The sequence below is a fragment of the Garra rufa genome, chromosome 2, assembly GCF_049309525.1.
Source record: "Garra rufa chromosome 2, GarRuf1.0, whole genome shotgun sequence".
In the NCBI taxonomy this organism is placed as follows: domain Eukaryota; kingdom Metazoa; phylum Chordata; class Actinopteri; order Cypriniformes; family Cyprinidae; genus Garra; species Garra rufa.
In genome coordinates, this window is record NC_133362.1 from 27,625,321 (window position 1) to 27,644,603 (window position 19,283).

Here is a 19,283-nt window from a genome sequence, read left to right on the forward strand (position 1 = left end):
AACAAAGATTTGCTGTGTGTAAAAGAGCAACAAATCACTTTCTGATGATTGCAGTAATTCCTACACCATGTCCTAACCATAATTATCAACATACAACATTTTTTATAAAATGCATATATATGTATGCATTTCTTCATATGTATACACATGGTATAATATAAAAGATGCTTTCTAGCATCCAATTTGTTTTGGAGGTCTCTTAAAAGTGTAAAGTGGACTTGTTTCTTAACATCTAGTTCGTGTATTGCGTTACTCATGATGATGGTAACACTAATAAATGTTTTACATGGAGTTTACACACCTTTGACAGGAGCCACTTCAGGGATCTCATTGTTGTGCCCTTCTCTTTCACAGCGTATGCCCACATCCTCACTGTGAGAGCAGTCATGCTGCCCCCACTCTCCATGAGCACAGTCCAGCAGAGAGCTCTCTCCCCCTTCACATGTCACCTCATCCAGCAGAATCAACCCTGTACCCTCTCCATACATCCCCTCTGGAGCTACCTCAGCTCGCCCTCTGTTGGACAAATAGCAGTACTGTAGTAACAAATCAGAAAGCTAAACGAAACAACTTCCTGGTCTCCAAAAGACAAAAGGAATCTTGAAATCAAATGAGCTGCTTTTAAGTACTTCAAAGTAGCACTTCATACAAGAATTATGCTATCAACCAGGCCAAATAAATAGCTTACCGATAACCCAGCTGTCGACACACCACCTGGGCGTGACGTCCGGTCCAGTTGTCATCACACACTGTGCCCCATTCTCCAGCGTGATAAACCTCAAGGCGTCCTTCCCATGGGCTATCAGCTCCTACCAGACGCAACACTCCATCTACAGCAGCATTAGCATGTCTATGTTTAATCAATGCACTTCTACACGCAAATAAAACTGTGATAAATGTAAAAATGAACTAGTATACTTTAAAGCTACAGTTGACCTAACAGTCTGTGTCATATTCACCTGTAAACGGGTTACACGAGACTCCAGCATCCTCCATGTGATCACAGTTGTGTTGGCCCCAGGGCGCATGAGGGCATTCCTCCAGAGACAGCTCATTTCCTGTGCAGTGCACTCCATCCAGCACGATAGGCCCAGTTCCCTGCCCAAAGTGAGCCCATGTCCACGCCTTTGGTACACCACTGCAAACAAACACATGCCTGTGATTCATCCCCGTATCAAAACAGCCAAGACACACTTTTGTTTAAAAGTTTGGGGTTGTAAGATGTTTTAATGTTTATGAAAGATGTCTCTTATGCACTTATGCTGCATTTACTTGATCAAAAATACAGTAAAAACTGTAATATTGTGGAATATTATAACAATTTAGACTATTTTAAAATGTAATTTATTCCTGTGATTGCAAAGCTGAATTTTCATCAGCCATTACTCCAGTCTTCAGAGTCACATGATTCTTTAGAAATCATTTTACTATGCTGATTTGGTGCTCAAAAATCATTTTCATTATCGGTTTTAAAAAAAGTTCAAGGAAACCATGATACATTTTGTTACAGGGTTCTGTGACTCCAGTCTTTTGAACAGCAGTGTACATTTAAGATCATAAGGAGAAAGAGAGATATAATAGCATATGGTGCTATATTAGTTTATTCACATAACTTTGTAATGACACTTGCATTGCAAAACCATTCAAATTCATCATTGTTGATGTACAGCAGAGGACTGATCTACTGAAAAGTGTATGTTACACGGATGATGAAGGGTAAAATCAGTTGCTTTCTATCCCACAGCAGATTCGTGGAGTGAATCCCTGCACTCCATCAATCATTCATACACTCCATCCATTCATCTATATTAATAAAGTTCACTCACTGTGCTAGTGCGCACATTTGTGTGTGTAAAAAGGACAGTCCTTAAAGGCAGCACTGATTTGTGCATGACATCATCAGTGTCTCCCAGTGCTTTTAGCTGAATCATTTGTGCAAAGTGTTTCTAAATTTTGCTAAACAAAAAACGCTCAGAAACATCCTGATGATACAAAAGCTTTCAAACTGCATTAGTAGACCTTGCAACAGATCAATGTCCAGATCCTTGTACTAATGCTATAAGATGACTTTTTCAAATGGAAAGCCACAACACATCTATTGAATTTGATATTTCTTTCTGGTATGAAATCAAATATTTCATCAGTTTTTTTTTTTTATATGTTTTATACACTGCTTTTCAAAAGTTTGGGATCAGTAAGATTTTTTAAAATGTTTTTTTGCTCATTAAATTCCATTTATTTGATCAAAAATACATAAGTTATATTATGAAATACTATTGCAATTTAAAATGACAGTTTTCAATTTTAACATACTTTAAAATGTAATTTATTTCTCTTATGCAAAGCTGAATTTTCATCAGCCATTACTCCATTCGTCAATGTCACACAATCCTTCAGAAATCATTCTAATATGCTGATTTATTATCAATTTTGGAAATTGCTGCATAAATGCTGTATAACATTTTTTTGGAACCTGCAATCATTTTTTCAGGATTCTTTGATGAATGAAAACTTAAAAAGAACAGCATTTATTCAAAATAAATATCTTTTCTAACAATCGTAAGTCTCTACTATCACTTTTTTATAAAAGTATTAATTATAATAAAAGAAAGAAATTACTGACCCAAAACTTTGAACAGTAGTGTATATTTAACATATCCTTGCTGAATAAAAGTATTAATTTCTTAGAAAGAAAGAAAGAAAGAAAGAAAGAAAGAAAGAAAGAAAGAAAGAAAGAAAAAAATTACTGACCCAAAACTTTGAACAGTAGTGTATATTTAACATATCCTTGCTAAATAAAAGTATTAATTTCTTGGAAAGAAAGAAAGAAAGAAAGAAAGAAAGAAAGAAAGAAAGAAAGAAAGAAAGAAAGAAAGAAAGAAAGAAAGAAAGAAAGAAAGAAAGAAAGAAAGAAAGAAAGAAAGAAAGAAAGAAAGAAAGAAATTACTGACCCAAAACTTTGAACAGTAGTGTATATTTAACATATCCTTGCTGAATAAAAGTATTAATTTCTTAGAAAGAAAGAAAGAAAGAAAGAAAGAAAGAAAGAAAGAAAGAAAGAAAGAAAGAAAGAAAATTACTGACCCAAAACTTTGAACAGTAGTGTATATTTAACATATCCTTGCTGAATAAAAGTATTAATTTCTTAGAAAGAAAGAAAGAAAGAAAGAAAGAAAGAAAGAAAGAAAGAAAGAAAGAAAGAAAGAAAGAAAGAAAGAAAGAAAGAAAGAAAGAAAGAAAGAAAATTACTGACCCAAAACTTTGAACAGTAGTGTATATTTAACATATCCTTGCTGAATAAAAGTATTAATTTCTTGGAAAGAAAGAAAGAAAGAAAACAAGAAAGAAAGAAAGAAAGTAAGAAAGAAAAAAATTACTGACCCAAAACTTTGAACAGTAGTGTATATTTAACATATCCTTGCTAAATAAAAGTATTAATTTCTTGGAAAGAAAGAAAGAAAGAAAGAAAGAAAGAAATTACTGACCCAAAACTTTGAACAGTAGTGTATATTTAACATATCCTTGCTGAATAAAAGTATTAATTTCTTAGAAAGAAAGAAAGAAAGAAAGAAAGAAAGAAAGAAAATTACTGACCCAAAACTTTGAACAGTAGTGTATATTTAACATATCCTTGCTGAATAAAAGTATTAATTTCTTAGAAAGAAAGAAAGAAAGAAAGAAAGAAAGAAAGAAAGAAAGAAAATTACTGACCCAAAACTTTGAACAGTAGTGTATATTTAACATATCCTTGCTGAATAAAAGTATTAATTTCTTAGAAAGAAAGAAAGAAAGAAAACAAGAAAGAAAGAAAGAAAGAAAGAAAGAAAGAAAGAAAGAAAGAAAGAAAGAAAGAAAGAAAGAAAGAAAGAAAAAAATTACTGACCCAAAACTTTGAACAGTAGTGTATATTTAACATATCCTTGCTAAATAAAAGTATTAATTTCTTGGAAAGAAAGAAAGAAAGAAAGAAAGAAAGAAAGAAAGAAAGAAAGAAAGAAAGAAAGAAAGAAAGAAAGAAAGAAAGAAAGAAAGAAAGAAATTACTGACCCAAAACTTTGAACAGTAGTGTATATTTAACATATCCTTGCTGAATAAAAGTATTAATTTCTTAGAAAGAAAGAAAGAAAGAAAGAAAGAAAGAAAGAAAGAAAGAAAGAAAGAAAGAAAGAAAGAAAGAAAATTACTGACCCAAAACTTTGAACAGTAGTGTATATTTAACATATCCTTGCTGAATAAAAGTATTAATTTCTTAGAAAGAAAGAAAGAAAGAAAGAAAACAAGAAAGAAAGAAAGAAAGAAAGAAAGTAAGAAAGAAAAAAATTACTGACCCAAAACTTTGAACAGTAGTGTATATTTAACATATCCTTGCTGAATAAAAGTATTAATTTCTTAGAAAGAAAGAAAGAAAGAAAGAAAGAAAGAAAGAAAGAAAGAAAGAAAGAAAGAAAGAAAGAAAGAAAGAAAGAAAGAAAGTTTACTGACCTCAAACTTTGAACGGTAGTGTATATTGTTACGAAAGATTTCTATTTTAAATAAATGCTGTTCTTTTTAATGCTTTATTTATCAAAGAATCCTGAAAAAAGTATCTCAGGTTCCAAAAAAAATATTAAAAATCTCACTGATCCCAAACTTTTGAACAGCAGTGTACATCTAACATTACTTTAAAAGAAGGTAGTAACAATAGTTTAAATAGTTTTCGCTGTAACACAGGGACAACATAAAAATTAAATAAAAAAACAATATTTTAAAAATATGTAAAAATGATTTAATTCATTGAATAAATATGTATATAAAAATTTACTGACCACAAAATTTGAACTTTGAAACTTCCATTTTAAATAAATGTTTTCCTTTTTAACGTATTATTAATCATAGAATCCTGAAAATAGTATCACAGGTTCCAAAATAAATTGAGCAGCACAATGGTTTCCAATGTTGATAATAAATCAGCATATTAAAATGCTTTCTGAAGGATTATTTGACACTGAAGACTGGAGTAATGATGCTGAAATTCAGCTTTGCATCACAGGAATAAATTCTATTTTAAAGTAGATTAAAAAAAAAAAAAACACTATTTTAAATTGCAATAATATTGAAATAATACATTAAAAAACAATATTTAAAAAATATGTAAAAATTCTTTAAATGATTGTATAATTTATAAAGTATACATTTATACATAACCTTATAGTTGGAGGTCCTTGGCATCAAAAAACGTGCACTGATTTCTTACCCCAATCCCAACTGTCGGCAAACCACTTCAGCATCAATATCATCCCATTCGTCATCACAGATCGTACCCCACCTCCCCTTATGGTACACCTCCACGCGCCCCTCGAAATCCTCAAGGCCTCCCACGAGCCTCAGGGGGGCACCATTGCCTAAACAAAACAGAAGTCCAATCGATCATTATTTCATTCATTTATTCACTGCAGTGGAGGATGCACAGGATTAAATAATTAGTCTAACATTACACACTTCTTGAGAGCAGACGCTTAAAACTCTTCTACATGCTTTAATAGGGAATCCCTTTTACAAGATAGGTTCCTCACATATGGCATAATGCTTTGAAGCACGCAAGCGTGCATGGTAAAGGATGGGGACATGTGTAAGGACTCTTGGCAAAGTCTCAGTGCTCTCAGATTGCTTTCTCCTTCCTAATGTTTCTGTGTGAATAATTCACAGCTCTCTCTAAATATACCTGACCCTGTTCTAGCAAACTGTCCCATTACAACAGGCACAATGTTTATGACCCTAGTTCTGTCTCCCATGAATTCTGTCTTCATTTAGCTCCACAGGAAGTGTTTTCACACTATAACACTGTTGAAAATATAGCTATAAGAGTATGATCAGCAGATCAGACAGAAAGCTCAGCTGTTGCTTTATGAACTGTGATTCTGAGAAACGAAATTGAGAGCATGTGACAAAGATAACTTGCATATATATGTATGTATATATAATCAGGATACCCCACTCAAATAAAACAAACTTACCCTCAGGTACTGCACACACCACTCCGGCCTCATTTCCATGGTTGCAGTCACCAGAGACGTATTTCCTGCTTCGGCACTTTAGCAGAGAATCTTCATTGCCATGGCAGCCAAGACGTTCAAAGTGAAAGAGACCAGAACCCGGCCCGAAATATGAATGTCGAAGCGCAGTGCCGATTTCACTGTTGGGAGTTAGCAGGTAATTAAATGACAGCACATACTAAGTGTTAATCAGTACAAAGCCTCTAGCTGATAATGAATAGAGTTTGCAGCTTATACCCGAGCCTCAGTTGTCTACAGATCACACTGGCATCTCGATCGGTCAGGTGGGTGTCACACACTGCTCCCCATCGGCCATTCAGGTACACCTCAAGACGACCACTCTTATTAGATGAACCCCCCACCAACCGCGCCTCACCTGGAGGAACAGATTAAACATATTCAGGGATAATGTATATCAGGACTTTAAATTGCTTTAAATTGTAAAAGTACAGTATATATATATATATTATTATTATTATTATTATTATTTAAACAGTTGAGTAAATATTTTTCAGGATTCTTTGATAAATAGAGATATCCAAAGATCAGCATTTATCTTAAATAAAAAGCTTTTGTAACATTATACACTATAAAATTCAAAAGCTTGTAATCAGAATCATGTTTTTATGATTTATGATTAGAACGTAATACTTTTATTTAGCAAGAATGCTTTAAATTGTTCAAAAGTGATGATAAAGACATCTACAACGTTACAAAAATGCTGTTATTCTGAACTTTCTATTTATCAAAGAAACCCCCCAAAAATATTCTTAGCTGTTTTCAATATATTAATAATAATAATAATAATGTTTTTTGAGCAGATCAGAATATAAGAATGATTTCTGAAGGATCATGTGACTGAAGTAATGATGCTAAAAATTCAGGTTCACAGGAATAAATAACATTTTAAAACACATTCAAGTAGAAAATAGTTATTTTAAATAGTAAAAATATTTCAAAATTTTACTGTTTTTGCTGTACTATGGATCAAATAATTGCAGGCTTGGTGAGCAGAAGAGACTTCTTCGAAAACATTAAAAATCTGTTCAAAAACTTTTGACTGGTAGTGTACCGCCTATATACAGTCAAGCCCAAAATGATTCATACCCCTGGCAAATTCTGACTTAAAGTTACTTTTATTCAACCAGCAAGTTTTTTTGACTGGAAATGACATGGGCTTCTCTCAAAAGATAATAAGACGATGTACAAGAAGCATCATTGTGAAAAAAAAATATATTTCACAGCTTTTATTTACATTTGAACAAAAAAGTGGCATGTCCAAAATTATTCATACCCTTTGCAAACTGTCACAGTCTATGGGAAAATCCAAAGTTCTATACCATTCCAAATAGTCTGTTCTAAAGCATCCTAATTACCCTGATTCATTGGGAACAGCTGTTTTAATCAACTCAACAGGTGAAAAACAAGCTCTCTGCTGTTGGTTTGTGGACAGTCATGGCTAAGACAAAGGAGCTCACTGAGGACCTGCAGCTGCGCATCGTGGCTGCTCACAAGTCAGGAAAGGGCTATAAGACCATATCTAAATGTTTTGAAGTTCCAGTGGCTATAGTGCAAAGTATTATTAAAAAATACAAGACGTTCTGCACTGTGAAAAATCTCAGAGGACATAGTCGGAAGCCAAAAGTGACACCTGTGCTGGTCAGGAGGATAGTGAGAGAGGTAAAAAGAATCTGCTGGTGGCAACATCTCAAGGCAGACAGTCCAATGGACACTGCACACCGCTGGGTTCCACGGACGCAGACCAAGGAGGACACCACTTCTCCAGAAAAGGCACACAAAAGCCCGCTTGGTCTTTGCAAATGCTCATCTGGACAAAGAAGAAGACTTCTGGTCTTCTGTTTTATGGTCAGATGAAACAAAAATTTAACACCATCCCCACTGTCAAACATGGTGGTGGGAACCTAATGTTTTGGGGGTGTTTTTCAGCCGGCGGACCAGGGAACCTAATCACAGTAAACGGCACCATGAAAAAGGAGCAATACATCAAAATTCTCAACAACAACATCAGGCAGTCTGCAGAGAAACTTGGCCTCGGGCACCAGTGGACATTTCTGCACGACAACGACCCAAAACACACAGCAAAAGTGGTGAAGAAATGGTTAGCAGACAAAAACATTAACGTTTTGCAGTGGCCCAGCCAGAGTCCTGACTTAAATCCAATTGAGAATCTGTGGAGGGAGCTAAAGATCAGGGTGATGGCAAGGAGACCCTGCAACCTGAAAGAGTTGGAGCTCATCGCTAAAGATGAATGGGCAAAAATACCAGTGGAGACATGCAAAAAGCTGGTCAGCAATTATAGGACTGTATATATACAACATTTATTTGATCACAAATCCAGAAATAAAATAAAGACCTTTTCAGACTTCTTTAATTAATAAAAAGTTTAAAAGAACATTAATTATTTTAAAATAGAAATCTTTTGTAACAATATAAACTACCATTTAAAGGTTTGTGGTCAGTAAGATTTTATTCTTTCTTTTTTTGAAAGAAATTAATACTTTTATTCAGCAAGGATGATGTGTTAAATTGATAAAAAAGTGATAGCAAATACTTTTTAGCAAAGAAATTGTTACAAAATATTTATATTTTAAATAATTGCTGTTCTTTTTAATGTTTTATCCATCAAAGAATCCTAACAAAATAAAATCACAGGTTCCAAAATAATATTACGCAGCACAACTGTTTCCAACATTGATAATAAAAGTAATAAATTAGCATATTAGAATGATTTCTGAAGGATCATGTGACACTGAAGAGTGGAGTAATGATACTGAAAATTTTACTTTGCATCACAGGAATAAATTATATTTTAAAATATATTAAAATAGAAAACCATTATTTTAAACTATAGTAATATTTCACAATATTACAGTTTTTCTGCATTTTTGATTAAGTAAATGTGGCATTTAAAAAACATAAAAAATCTTTTGAATGTCAGTGTGATTTATGTTGTTTTTGGAAGTTTACAGAATAATATGCAACAAAATGAGACTTCGGAATGGGATAGTGCATTATTAATTTGTGCATTATTAATTTGACATTTGAATCAATGATTCAACTTATCTCCTCACATGGCACACTGTATAAACAGACATATTCTTAGAGAAATCCTATTTTTATAGTCTTATGCTGCAGATGCTGTCCTCTTTCAGCAGAGAGCTGACATCCTGAAATATAATTAGATTTTACTTCCGTCTTCTTTCTCCTTGACTGGAGGACAACTTAAGTGGCACAGCTTACCCCCATCTCCCCCATTTACATTTACAGACTCCATGAATCAGCTCTCTATAATTAGTACAGAACGATCACATTAGAAATACTCTCTGTCTTGCTAATTATCATCTTGTTGCCACACGTCATGCTCACACAGACATGAATTTAAATACACACTCTAATTGTTTGAGTCTGTAACCGAGTTGAATGTTATTACATAGAAAGGAAAAGGAGGGGAGAGGCAGACAGAGATAATCACAGCTCACAGAGATAAGGCCAACAGATTTCAACACCACAGACACAGCCAGGTGATGACAGACCAGCACAAAGAGATCCAATGACCGTACAGACACTTTCCGAATGGGAGTAACAAATGTGTATGAGTGATGTGAGTCTGATTGATTATTAGACAACAAACACATAGAGAGGGGGAGATGAATAGAGGACAATAAAAAGAGAGGACAGAGAGAATCCTTGACTGCTGTGAGCTCACTGACAGACACACTGTGGTTGTGTGCTGTGACCACAGTAATAAACGTCACTCAGCTTCTGTAAAACAACACCTACCATATGACAGTTATAACACAAATACTCACCAGGACACATTTACTTAATAAACACAAACACCACGGTTCAGTAGGAACTTTTCTAGGTGAAATGAGGCCACCTGCAATTACGCCTAGCCCCAAATAGCCCCTATTTAAAGTGTATAATATGTCTAAGAGAGTTATAATGTGTAGCATTTAGTGTTTTACTTTAAAGCCTTTCTAGGAAGTTAAGATGCAACTTAGCTTGTGGTTCAATCTAGATGTACAAGGCATATTATTAGTCTTTCTGTACTGTCTTAATTCTAATGAAAAAAACAACAACTTATAAATAAAGACTGTTCTATAAGAACAACTCTCTGAAGATTTTAACATGGTAATGGATATGACAATGTTGATGTATTTGGTCTTAGTGGAATAGATCTGCTATGATGCTGAATTGCTGTTGCTGTTGTTGTAGATTATTGCTGCTGCTGCAAAGTAAGTACAGAAACTTGCTACTGTCTTTAATCTTTAAGACATAGGCTACTGCTGATGCACAAATAGCATATATAATAACCCATAGTGATCTATACAGGTGGAGCTGGGGAGGCGGAGGGTTTCAGAGGAACTCTCTGAAATGCTCTAGTGCAGGGGTTTTCAAACCTGTCCTGGAGCCTCCCCTGCCCTGCACATTTTGCTTGTCTCTCTCATCTAATACACCTGATTCAAATCATCAGCTCATTAGTAGAGACTGCAAGACCTGAATTGGGTGTGCCTAATAAGGGAGACATACAAAATGTGCAGGGCAGGGGAGGCTCCAGGACAGGTTTGAAAACCCCTGCTCTAGTGAATGCTAACCAGCCATTTAAATGTAAAGCAGCAAGCTCATTGGCTGCATATGCAAAATGAACCAATCAGCTTGTGCTAAGTCGTTTAAAGCAACACCAAAGAACTTCGCTCCCTCTACAGGTTGGAAGCGGAATTGTCCATTACCGCTGTCGTAAATAATTTAGCCTACCGTCGCGTCACATGCACGTTATTTGTTTGGAGGCTATCCAGGACCGGCTTTGGAAATAACGATGTCCAGTGACAAGGTAGAGTATGTTGCATGAAACATAATAATGACATTGTTTGCTATTTATTTTAGCCGTAAAGCAAGTCGCATTTGTAGTCTTATTTGAACTACAAAACCGCTACCCGACGACCCAAACTTACATTGTGCTGTTATGGCGATAGAGGGCCGCAAAGCGAATGCGGAAGTGCCGTTTCACCCTGTTATGAGTTGATGAACCACTGATACGAGTTGGGAAACATTATTTTAAGGTTAAAAAAAAACCTCTTTGGTGTTGCTTTAACGCTGTAAATATCAACATTTTGGTTGAGTTCAGTCTGCGAAAAAGGTCTGAAACTGCAGGACCCAACTAGATTTCTTGCGACGTGGAATTAAATTTCCAAAAAAACAAGGCAGCGGTCGGTAACTCTGGTGTAGGGGTGGGCGATATGGCAAAAATATCATATCATGATTGATGATATGATTTTTTTCAGAAATATCACTATTCACAATTTTAGCACAAGCCTTTGTCATGTTGGTTTTACTATTTTACAAGTTGTCTGAGCAGTACAGCCAAACTAATTTCCTTATTTTAAAACCAAAACCTTCCAAGGTAACAAAATATAAAATAAAAAGAATGTTTAAAAAGAATGTGCCTGTAAATGTTTTAAATGAAGAAAACTGTCCCGCAAAGACTTCTAGTTTGCATTAACGACTTACCAGTCTCCGCCATCTAGAGTTTCATGACAGAACTTGGCATTTATTTAGGTTTCATAAGCTCTAGAAAGTCATGTTTTGGTCATAATAGTGAATAATTTGAAAATAATAATAATAATCAAACTTTTTTAGAATTAGCCTACACTTTTGTCAAATGTTAATATTTAACTAATTATAACTTAGACGGGACACAGCATATCTCTGATGTCTAAAATGGATCACAGGTTAGACATGCTAGAATCTCTGTAAAGATAACTGGCCTGCTCAACATTTTGAATAAACAACCTAAAGCAACATTTTTGCACAGGAACACTTATCGTTTTCTGGCACGTTTTGGCTGTTTTGTAAATGGCTTTTTTCACTTTGAACTCAAAACTTAAAGTCATACAAAAAAGCTCTTAAAGGGATAGTTCAGCCTAAAATGAAAATTGTCATTAATTACTCGTCCTCATGTCGTTCCAAACCCATAAGAACTTTATTCATCTTTGTAACACAAATTAAAGGATTTTTTTTTTTTAAATCTAAGAGCCCAGTTTAAAACAGTTTTACCACGTTTAAGGCCCAGAAAGATAGTAAGGACATTGTTAAAGGTATAAAGTATAAAGTTATTTTTGTTTTCTTTCTGCACAAAAAGTATTCTCATAGCTTCATAACATTACAGTTGAACCACTGATGTCACATGTCCTTACTACCTTTCTGGGCCTTGAACATGGTAGTTGCTTGTTGTCTGGGTCAGAAAGCTCTCGGATTTCATAAAAAATATCTTAATTTGAGTTCTAAAGATGAATGAAAGTCTTACAGGTTTGGAACGAAATGAGGGTGAGTAATTAATGATAGAATTTTCATTTTTGGGTGAACTATCCCTTTAAAATGAAAATGAAGCATTTAGAAAAATATGTCTAAATGTGACATATGTCTAAAAAAGGCCAGTAAGGAAGGCTCACCCTGGTGGCAGTCGCAGTAGGCCCATCCGATGGCTCCTGACTTCTGTCTGAAAAAGCACCAGGGGTTGGATTCACGGTCAGGGTTTCTACAGTAGTTGTGGTCGCCTAGTCCACGGTTGGGGTACTGCAGCACATAGTCTGGAAAGTCAGTCCATTTTAGACATGAAGAGCCAGAGTCTGTCTGAGACACAGATCCATTGTAATAACCCAGCTCAGTGAAGCCCTCAGAGCAGGACAGAGGACCTATGGGAAACACACACACACACACACACACACACACACACACACACACATAGACACAAATTATAAGTCAAATTCAGCATGCCCTTGACAGAGCAAGAAAATTTTAAGCACATATGAAATAAGACATTATTTAGCAAGCCTGTACCCACCTAAATCAATGACTTTAAAAAGCATTTTTGGCAAATCCAGGTAATTTATCATAGAATTATGATGTTTTTTTAATATTTATGACTGTTATAGCACCAGCTGTGGTCCTCCTTAAAACTTTGCATGTTTGTTTGGAATCATCTGTTGCAAGTGCTCATCAGGTTTCATGAAGTTTTAAGATTTCCTTCAGGCTTTATAGAATTTTGGGTAAATTTGGACAGGCCCCTTTTTAAAATGACCCCGTTATAGCTTCCCAAAGGGTAAATTTCAACATTTTTTGATAATTATTGACCTAGACAGTCTGTAGAATTGTACTGCAGTGTTTTTTTTCCAGATTGAGCAAAAAAACCTAGCACTAGTTTGCAAAACTAGGATTTTTAAGATCTTCTCAATCATTTAACAAACAATTTGATTGACAGCAGTGGTTCTAAAATCAAAGTTGTTCGGAATGAGGAGGTCTATCATATGATACAAATAGCGTGTGTATGTGCAAAAAAAATGTGCAATGTACAAACATTTATGCCCTTGAAAAATGTGATATCCTGCCCCTTTAGAATGTTTTGGCGTCCCTTTGCAACAGTGAGTCGAAAGCTCAACTTTTTTTGATAATTTTTGATATTTATTTTCCAGAGAATCTTTCTGCACTGGTTTGGTTAATCGGTTAATCTAGGAGTAGTTCGCAAAAGCACGTTTTTCAAAAAATCCAAAGTACACAAAAATTTTACAACATACGACACTTAGTCTGCGACTGACAGTTTAGGAGTTATAAGCGATTTTGTACTTTTGATCACTGTAGTGCCCCCGTCAGGCCGATTGGGGTAAGCCTTGGTGACTTTGTAGGCGGTGTGAGTACCATCCCTCAAAGTTTCAAATCTCTATGACTTAAGGTTTGGTTTGCACAATCGTTTTTTTATCTAGAGATTACTGATCCTTGGCCATTCTAACAATTACAATAGAGTTTCAGCGCTACACGCTTGAACCCCTAATAAATATATGGTATTTATTTTATATTTTAATTTTATCTTTATATATGTATATATATATATTTGCATCCTTTTAAATTAAGTTTTTACTCAAAAAAAAATTCTTTTAGCGATAGGGATAGGGTTTAGCATTATATAAAATCAAGTGTCCATGGTATAACTGTCATTTTTACCAGTAAAATTCCATGACTTTTCCATGACTTTAAGTAAATATTCATGACTTAATGTTTCATGAAATGTATATGTATACATGTTAAATAAGAAGAAAACTAAATATAAAATACAAAATATTTTATTTTAAAATAAATAAACGCTGACATTCTCAATCCACCGGTGCTTACAAAATTTAAGCATAGGAGTTTTACAACCAGTTGCTGTCATAAAATCTTTGTGACGAGCAGGGCAATCGTGGAACAGCCAATACAAGCAAAGTCCCTTTAAGGCAAGTCATGTCACTCGGCGGCCATCTTTGAAACGCCTTTCGGGCATGCAAGTGCAGCTCCTATCTCTTTGAATGGGGAAACATCAAATTCTCCAAAACTGTTCACCAAGCTTGCGATTAAATTCCATATTTTAAATCACCACCGAAATCCGACATTAAATGCCTCATAAATACGGTTCCTTGTGCTCCAATAGCCTTAAAAAACCAGGGCTGCCAACTTTTGAGTTCAGCTTGGAGTGAGAATTCCCACAGCAGTGTCTTTAGGGGGGTCCGGGGGCATGCTCCCCCGTAAGAAAATTTTGTACATTTTACAGTTAAATTCATCTATCTGGTGCACTTTGAGAGTTCACAATTCAGAGCTCCAATACAGTTTCAGTGTGAAAACTAAACAAAGAAAAAAGCTGGTGAATTGACTTGATCTTGAGGTTTAAAGGGGACTTAATCCTCTTATTAGTTGTGATATAGTGTCTCAGTCTAATTTAGAATAAAAAATAATTTGAAAAAGGAATAATGATAATAATAATAATAATTTTATATTATTATTCCAACGACAGTAATATTGGAAAACAATTCTGTAAAGTAAATAAAAATGAGTATTTCACCAGTATGTTATTTTCTCTTATTCTACAGTAGGGGAATTACAATACTTTAGTTGTAATTTCTACACTTACAAGCACGGCCTAAAACTTTTTGCCATATCTGCCATTTTATTCATGATACAAGCGACATTTTTTGGTGATTTGAGAGAATTTACCAGCCATAAATATTTCTTTTTCTGGCAATGAAATGTTTTTGCAGTTAAAAAAATATTAATAAATTGAAAATTAGAACTAAACACTGCATTTTAAATCATGAAACAAAAAAGGTGCTACACACGTTCGCATGAGCAGTTTTTTTATTAAAATTTGGTCTGACTTCAGCATTGTGAAATTATTTGTTATTTTTAAATATATTTATAAAAATGTCATACTGTGTTTTTTATTATAAAATGATGTAAAATAACTGTTGCAGTGCTGCAAAACTATTTAATTTTCTTGTGGTAAAAAGTTATGTGCAGTAAAAGAATTCCTAGATTTAGTCATTATAAATAATTGTAACTGCATTTAAAAAATATATATATATATATATTTTGACACGAAAATTCAAATATTTTTCTGTAGTCTGCTGTTCTGAGAAATTATATTTTTCTCATATTCGAAAATTAATCCTTCATTCATGAGGGATTTATCACTCCCGAAATTCTGCTTCTTGTACCGGGTATACAGCTGTTAGCAGGACGAAAAACAAAACTTTTATTCAAATTCTAAACGGATTATACGTAGCCTTGGAGTGCGCAATAGCCCTCCATTGATAATCACTAAAACGTGTCGCTTCAGTTAATCGCAAAAGTCCTTTTATTATCAATGAACCGCTTATTTACAGTGAGAGTCCACAAGTGCAATCTGGCGTTTAGAGGTGAGTGAATTCAGAACGCAATGGCCAATCACAGGCGTTCTAGATCAACATAAATGTCTGTGATTGGCTACATTGCTCAGCGCTACGAAAACACGTCTTTTGGCGATTTCCAGAGCACAAACACAAATACGCACTGGAGCTTTTGCCAAATCTGTTTAGCCAATATCTTATTATTAGTTTTAACTGAGGGTGCTTTTGACTGCGTGAGAAAATGGATGTGTGGCGTGAGAGCGTGTGAAAAGTATCAATTGCGTGAGTCTCACGCTGAATGCGTGAGAGTTGGCAGCCCTGAAAACGCTTATTTTTCAGGCTAGATCAGCCAGTGCGCATGCGCAGTATTGAGCGCTGAGTTTTTCTATAGCAACCGGGACTTCTGACTGCAGCTGCAGTGACACGATGACTTTACTAATCAACGATTGGCTCTTTCATTAAGAAGGCGGGGCTTCGCGGCCATAATGAGCGTTGCATTTTTCCCCATTCAAAACTATACGAGTGACATGTCTTGGGTATTCTAGCCTATTCTATAGTCTTTGATACAAGCTAGATAGTCCGTGTTCAACTTCCCATCCGGTGGATTTACATACATCTCTGAACGCATTGTGCAGTATGTCCAACCTGCACGAACCGATGTTAATTAGGGACTTTCCCCGCATCCTTCTGCACTTGCTTCTGGAGTATTTCGAATACTTTCCAGTTGACATTCGGTCCGTCCATTGAGATACATAATACTAACGCTGGCTAAAACTGCGAGTCGCCATTACCCCATATCGTGCGCTCGTTAACAGGAATTTAAACAAAATTATCAGCAATATTCTAATATACAGAAATGGTGAAACAAATTTCCATGACTTTTCCAAAACTTTGTGGGTTAATTTAATTTTCCAAAACTTTTCCAGGCCTGGAAATTGCCATTTTAAAATTCCATGACTTTTCCAGGTTTTTCATGCCCGTAGGAACCCTGAACTCATTAACATTATTGAATGATGCTGATTACTAATTTACTTTTGCTTGCTTGCTTGCATCCGTTAGTCAGATAATCAGGAAGATCCTTCTTTCAAATGATTCTAATCAAAAAAACATTAAATTACAAAGAAATATTGTGACTTTAGGCCACATTGAGCAAATTACATAACCTAGACCAGTCTCTTGCGAGAGAGCATTCTCTAATAAATTTTATGGGTTGCAGGCGGCCAGAAACACAGTAATGACGACAATCCAATTTCATGCTTTACTGTGGGCTGTTAAATTAATTTGTAAGCATTTAATCTATCATTTAGTACAGCGATTCATAACTTAGTATCAATATTCTTATGTTGTCCTGCATATGCTGCCATTCTGTTCTTTATTTCATTTCTGGAACTGTGACTAGAAAAGGAGAAAGTTCTGGGCTTTATGCCACTGTCCAAGAGCAAGCAAGAGACAGATGGTAAATCCATCCACCTAGACAGGAGAAGTATATTTAAATAAAAGTAGTCCCGTCATTGGGTGCTTTGAGTCATGTATAAAAGGGAATGAAATTAAGTTTTAAGGAATACTCACAGAAGACCCTCTTAAAGGCAATTAGAGGTTTACTGTGAAGCAGAACACATCATTTTGGATTAAATCAAACACTTTTATCAAAGGGAACCTTATCCACCACAAATAAATGTTAGAAATCTCCCTCAAAGCTCCTGAGAATTTATGGGTCTGCTATTAGATAGTGTTATGCAGGATCAAACAGAGGCCAACGTGCCCTAGTCTCTCTTTAGAAGCAGGTGCTAAACCCTCAGGGAGAAAGAGTTGAGGCCATCTCATACCCTGAGCATTATGGCCAAAATTAACCCAAAAGGTAACGCTAGAAAAGTATTTACACCTGCATCCTGTCTTTGCTTGTGTAGATCGCTTTAGCATACACTTATTGATTTGAGACGAGTGCATTTAAAGACTGATGGTCAGGATAAACAAATTAGAGCTGAAGTAACACTAAAACTCTATTACGCCCTCCTCTTCTGTCTACATTAGTCTAAATATAACTGTAAACAATGTACTGAAAAAAACCTGAGACAGTATCATTATCATATCTTATTAAAATGCATGTTTATAATTAAAGAACAGTATTGGATTTGTAATGTGAGCCGTTTTTAGACCTCCATCCATTATGATTTTCTTGATTTATATCAGGCAGAGGGAGCAGAAGACGATGCCATAAGTATCTAACAAAAAAGCTTTTTTTTTTAAAATCTAATAATTATTGATCATGATTTTCATAATAATATAATATAAAGTAAAATATAATAAATGTTCATATTATTAAATAATTCATGTTTTTAAAGATTAAGTGAGTGTTCGATGATACCAAAGGTCATATAAATGTAAAATCAATAAAAAAATTGAGCACAATTAAATATTACATACACTGTCAAAAGTTTTTGAACAGTAAGATTTTTAATGTTTTTTAAAGAATTCTCTTCTGCTCACCAAGCCTGCATTGATTTGATCCAAAATACAGCAAAAGCAGTAATATTGTGAAATATTTTTACTATTTAAAATAACTGCTTTCTAGTTGAATATATTTTAAAATGTAATTTATTCCTTGTGATCAAAGCTAAACAGTCACATGATCCTTCAGAAATCATTCTAATATGCTGATTTGCTGTTCAATAAACATTTATTATTATTATCCATTTATTATTATTATCCACAATATTTAAAACAGTTGAGTACATTTTTTCAGGATTATTTGATGAATAAAAAGATCCAAAGGTCGGCATTTTTCAGAGATAAAAAGCTTTTGTAACATTATACACTATAAGATGTAATAAATGTTCTTCTGAAAAAAAAAAAAATAATAATAATAAATAATAATAATAATAATAAATGTTTTGAGCAGCTGGAGTGATGATGCAAAAAATTCAGCTTTGAAATCACAGGAATACTGTCACATCCCCGGACTTTCATGTTGGTTTCTCCCATTCTCCCCCGCAGTTCAGTGTGTGTTTGGTTCCTCCTTCATTGTCTCCACCTGGATGTGTAATCAGTCTGTGTATTTAAGGTGTGTGTTTTCCCCTGTACTCTTGTCGGTCTTTGATGTTATATGGATGTCTTACCCTGCTGTTCCTGTGTCTGCTTATATTCCGTTGGATTTATTAAATATTTGTCTTTTACTACGTCGTTGTTCGTGTGTTCCTGCCTACATCGTGACAGAAAGACCGACCGAAACAGTTATTTTGCGTGTTCACCTCCGTTTTGTTTCCCGTTTGTTTTTTCCAGTCATTTTTGTTTCCGTTGTGTTTCCCCATGGATTCCTTTTTACATCCAGAGTTCATCCTGCAACGGCTGAAGCAGGGGGAATTACCGCTCGAGGGATACACGTTAATGTTCCAGCTCGTTGCTCAAACCACCAGCTACTCGGACGACGCGCTCTGTGCATTCTATGACGCAAGTCTCAATGCGTCATGCAGAGCGTCGTCGTCCGAGAACGGCCCTCGAGCGGACTTCGCCGCGTTTATGGAGTGGACACTGGCGAGAA

General features: G+C 34.9%; 1 protein-coding gene across 1 annotated transcript in view; it reads right to left on the reverse strand.

Moving 5' to 3' along the window:
• LOC141325397 (neurotrypsin) overlaps positions 1–19,283 on the reverse strand; it is a 35,574-nt gene that overhangs the window by 7,249 nt on the left and 9,042 nt on the right. Inside the window, exons 3-9 of the mRNA XM_073834058.1 lie at positions 12,506–12,748; positions 6,270–6,408; positions 5,994–6,172; positions 5,234–5,381; positions 960–1,138; positions 689–830; positions 302–516 (exon numbers count right to left, since the gene is read on the reverse strand). Coding sequence (XP_073690159.1) covers positions 302–516; positions 689–830; positions 960–1,138; positions 5,234–5,381; positions 5,994–6,172; positions 6,270–6,408; positions 12,506–12,748 — 1,245 coding nt within the window. The remainder of the gene's footprint in view (positions 1–301; positions 517–688; positions 831–959; positions 1,139–5,233; positions 5,382–5,993; positions 6,173–6,269; positions 6,409–12,505; positions 12,749–19,283) is intronic.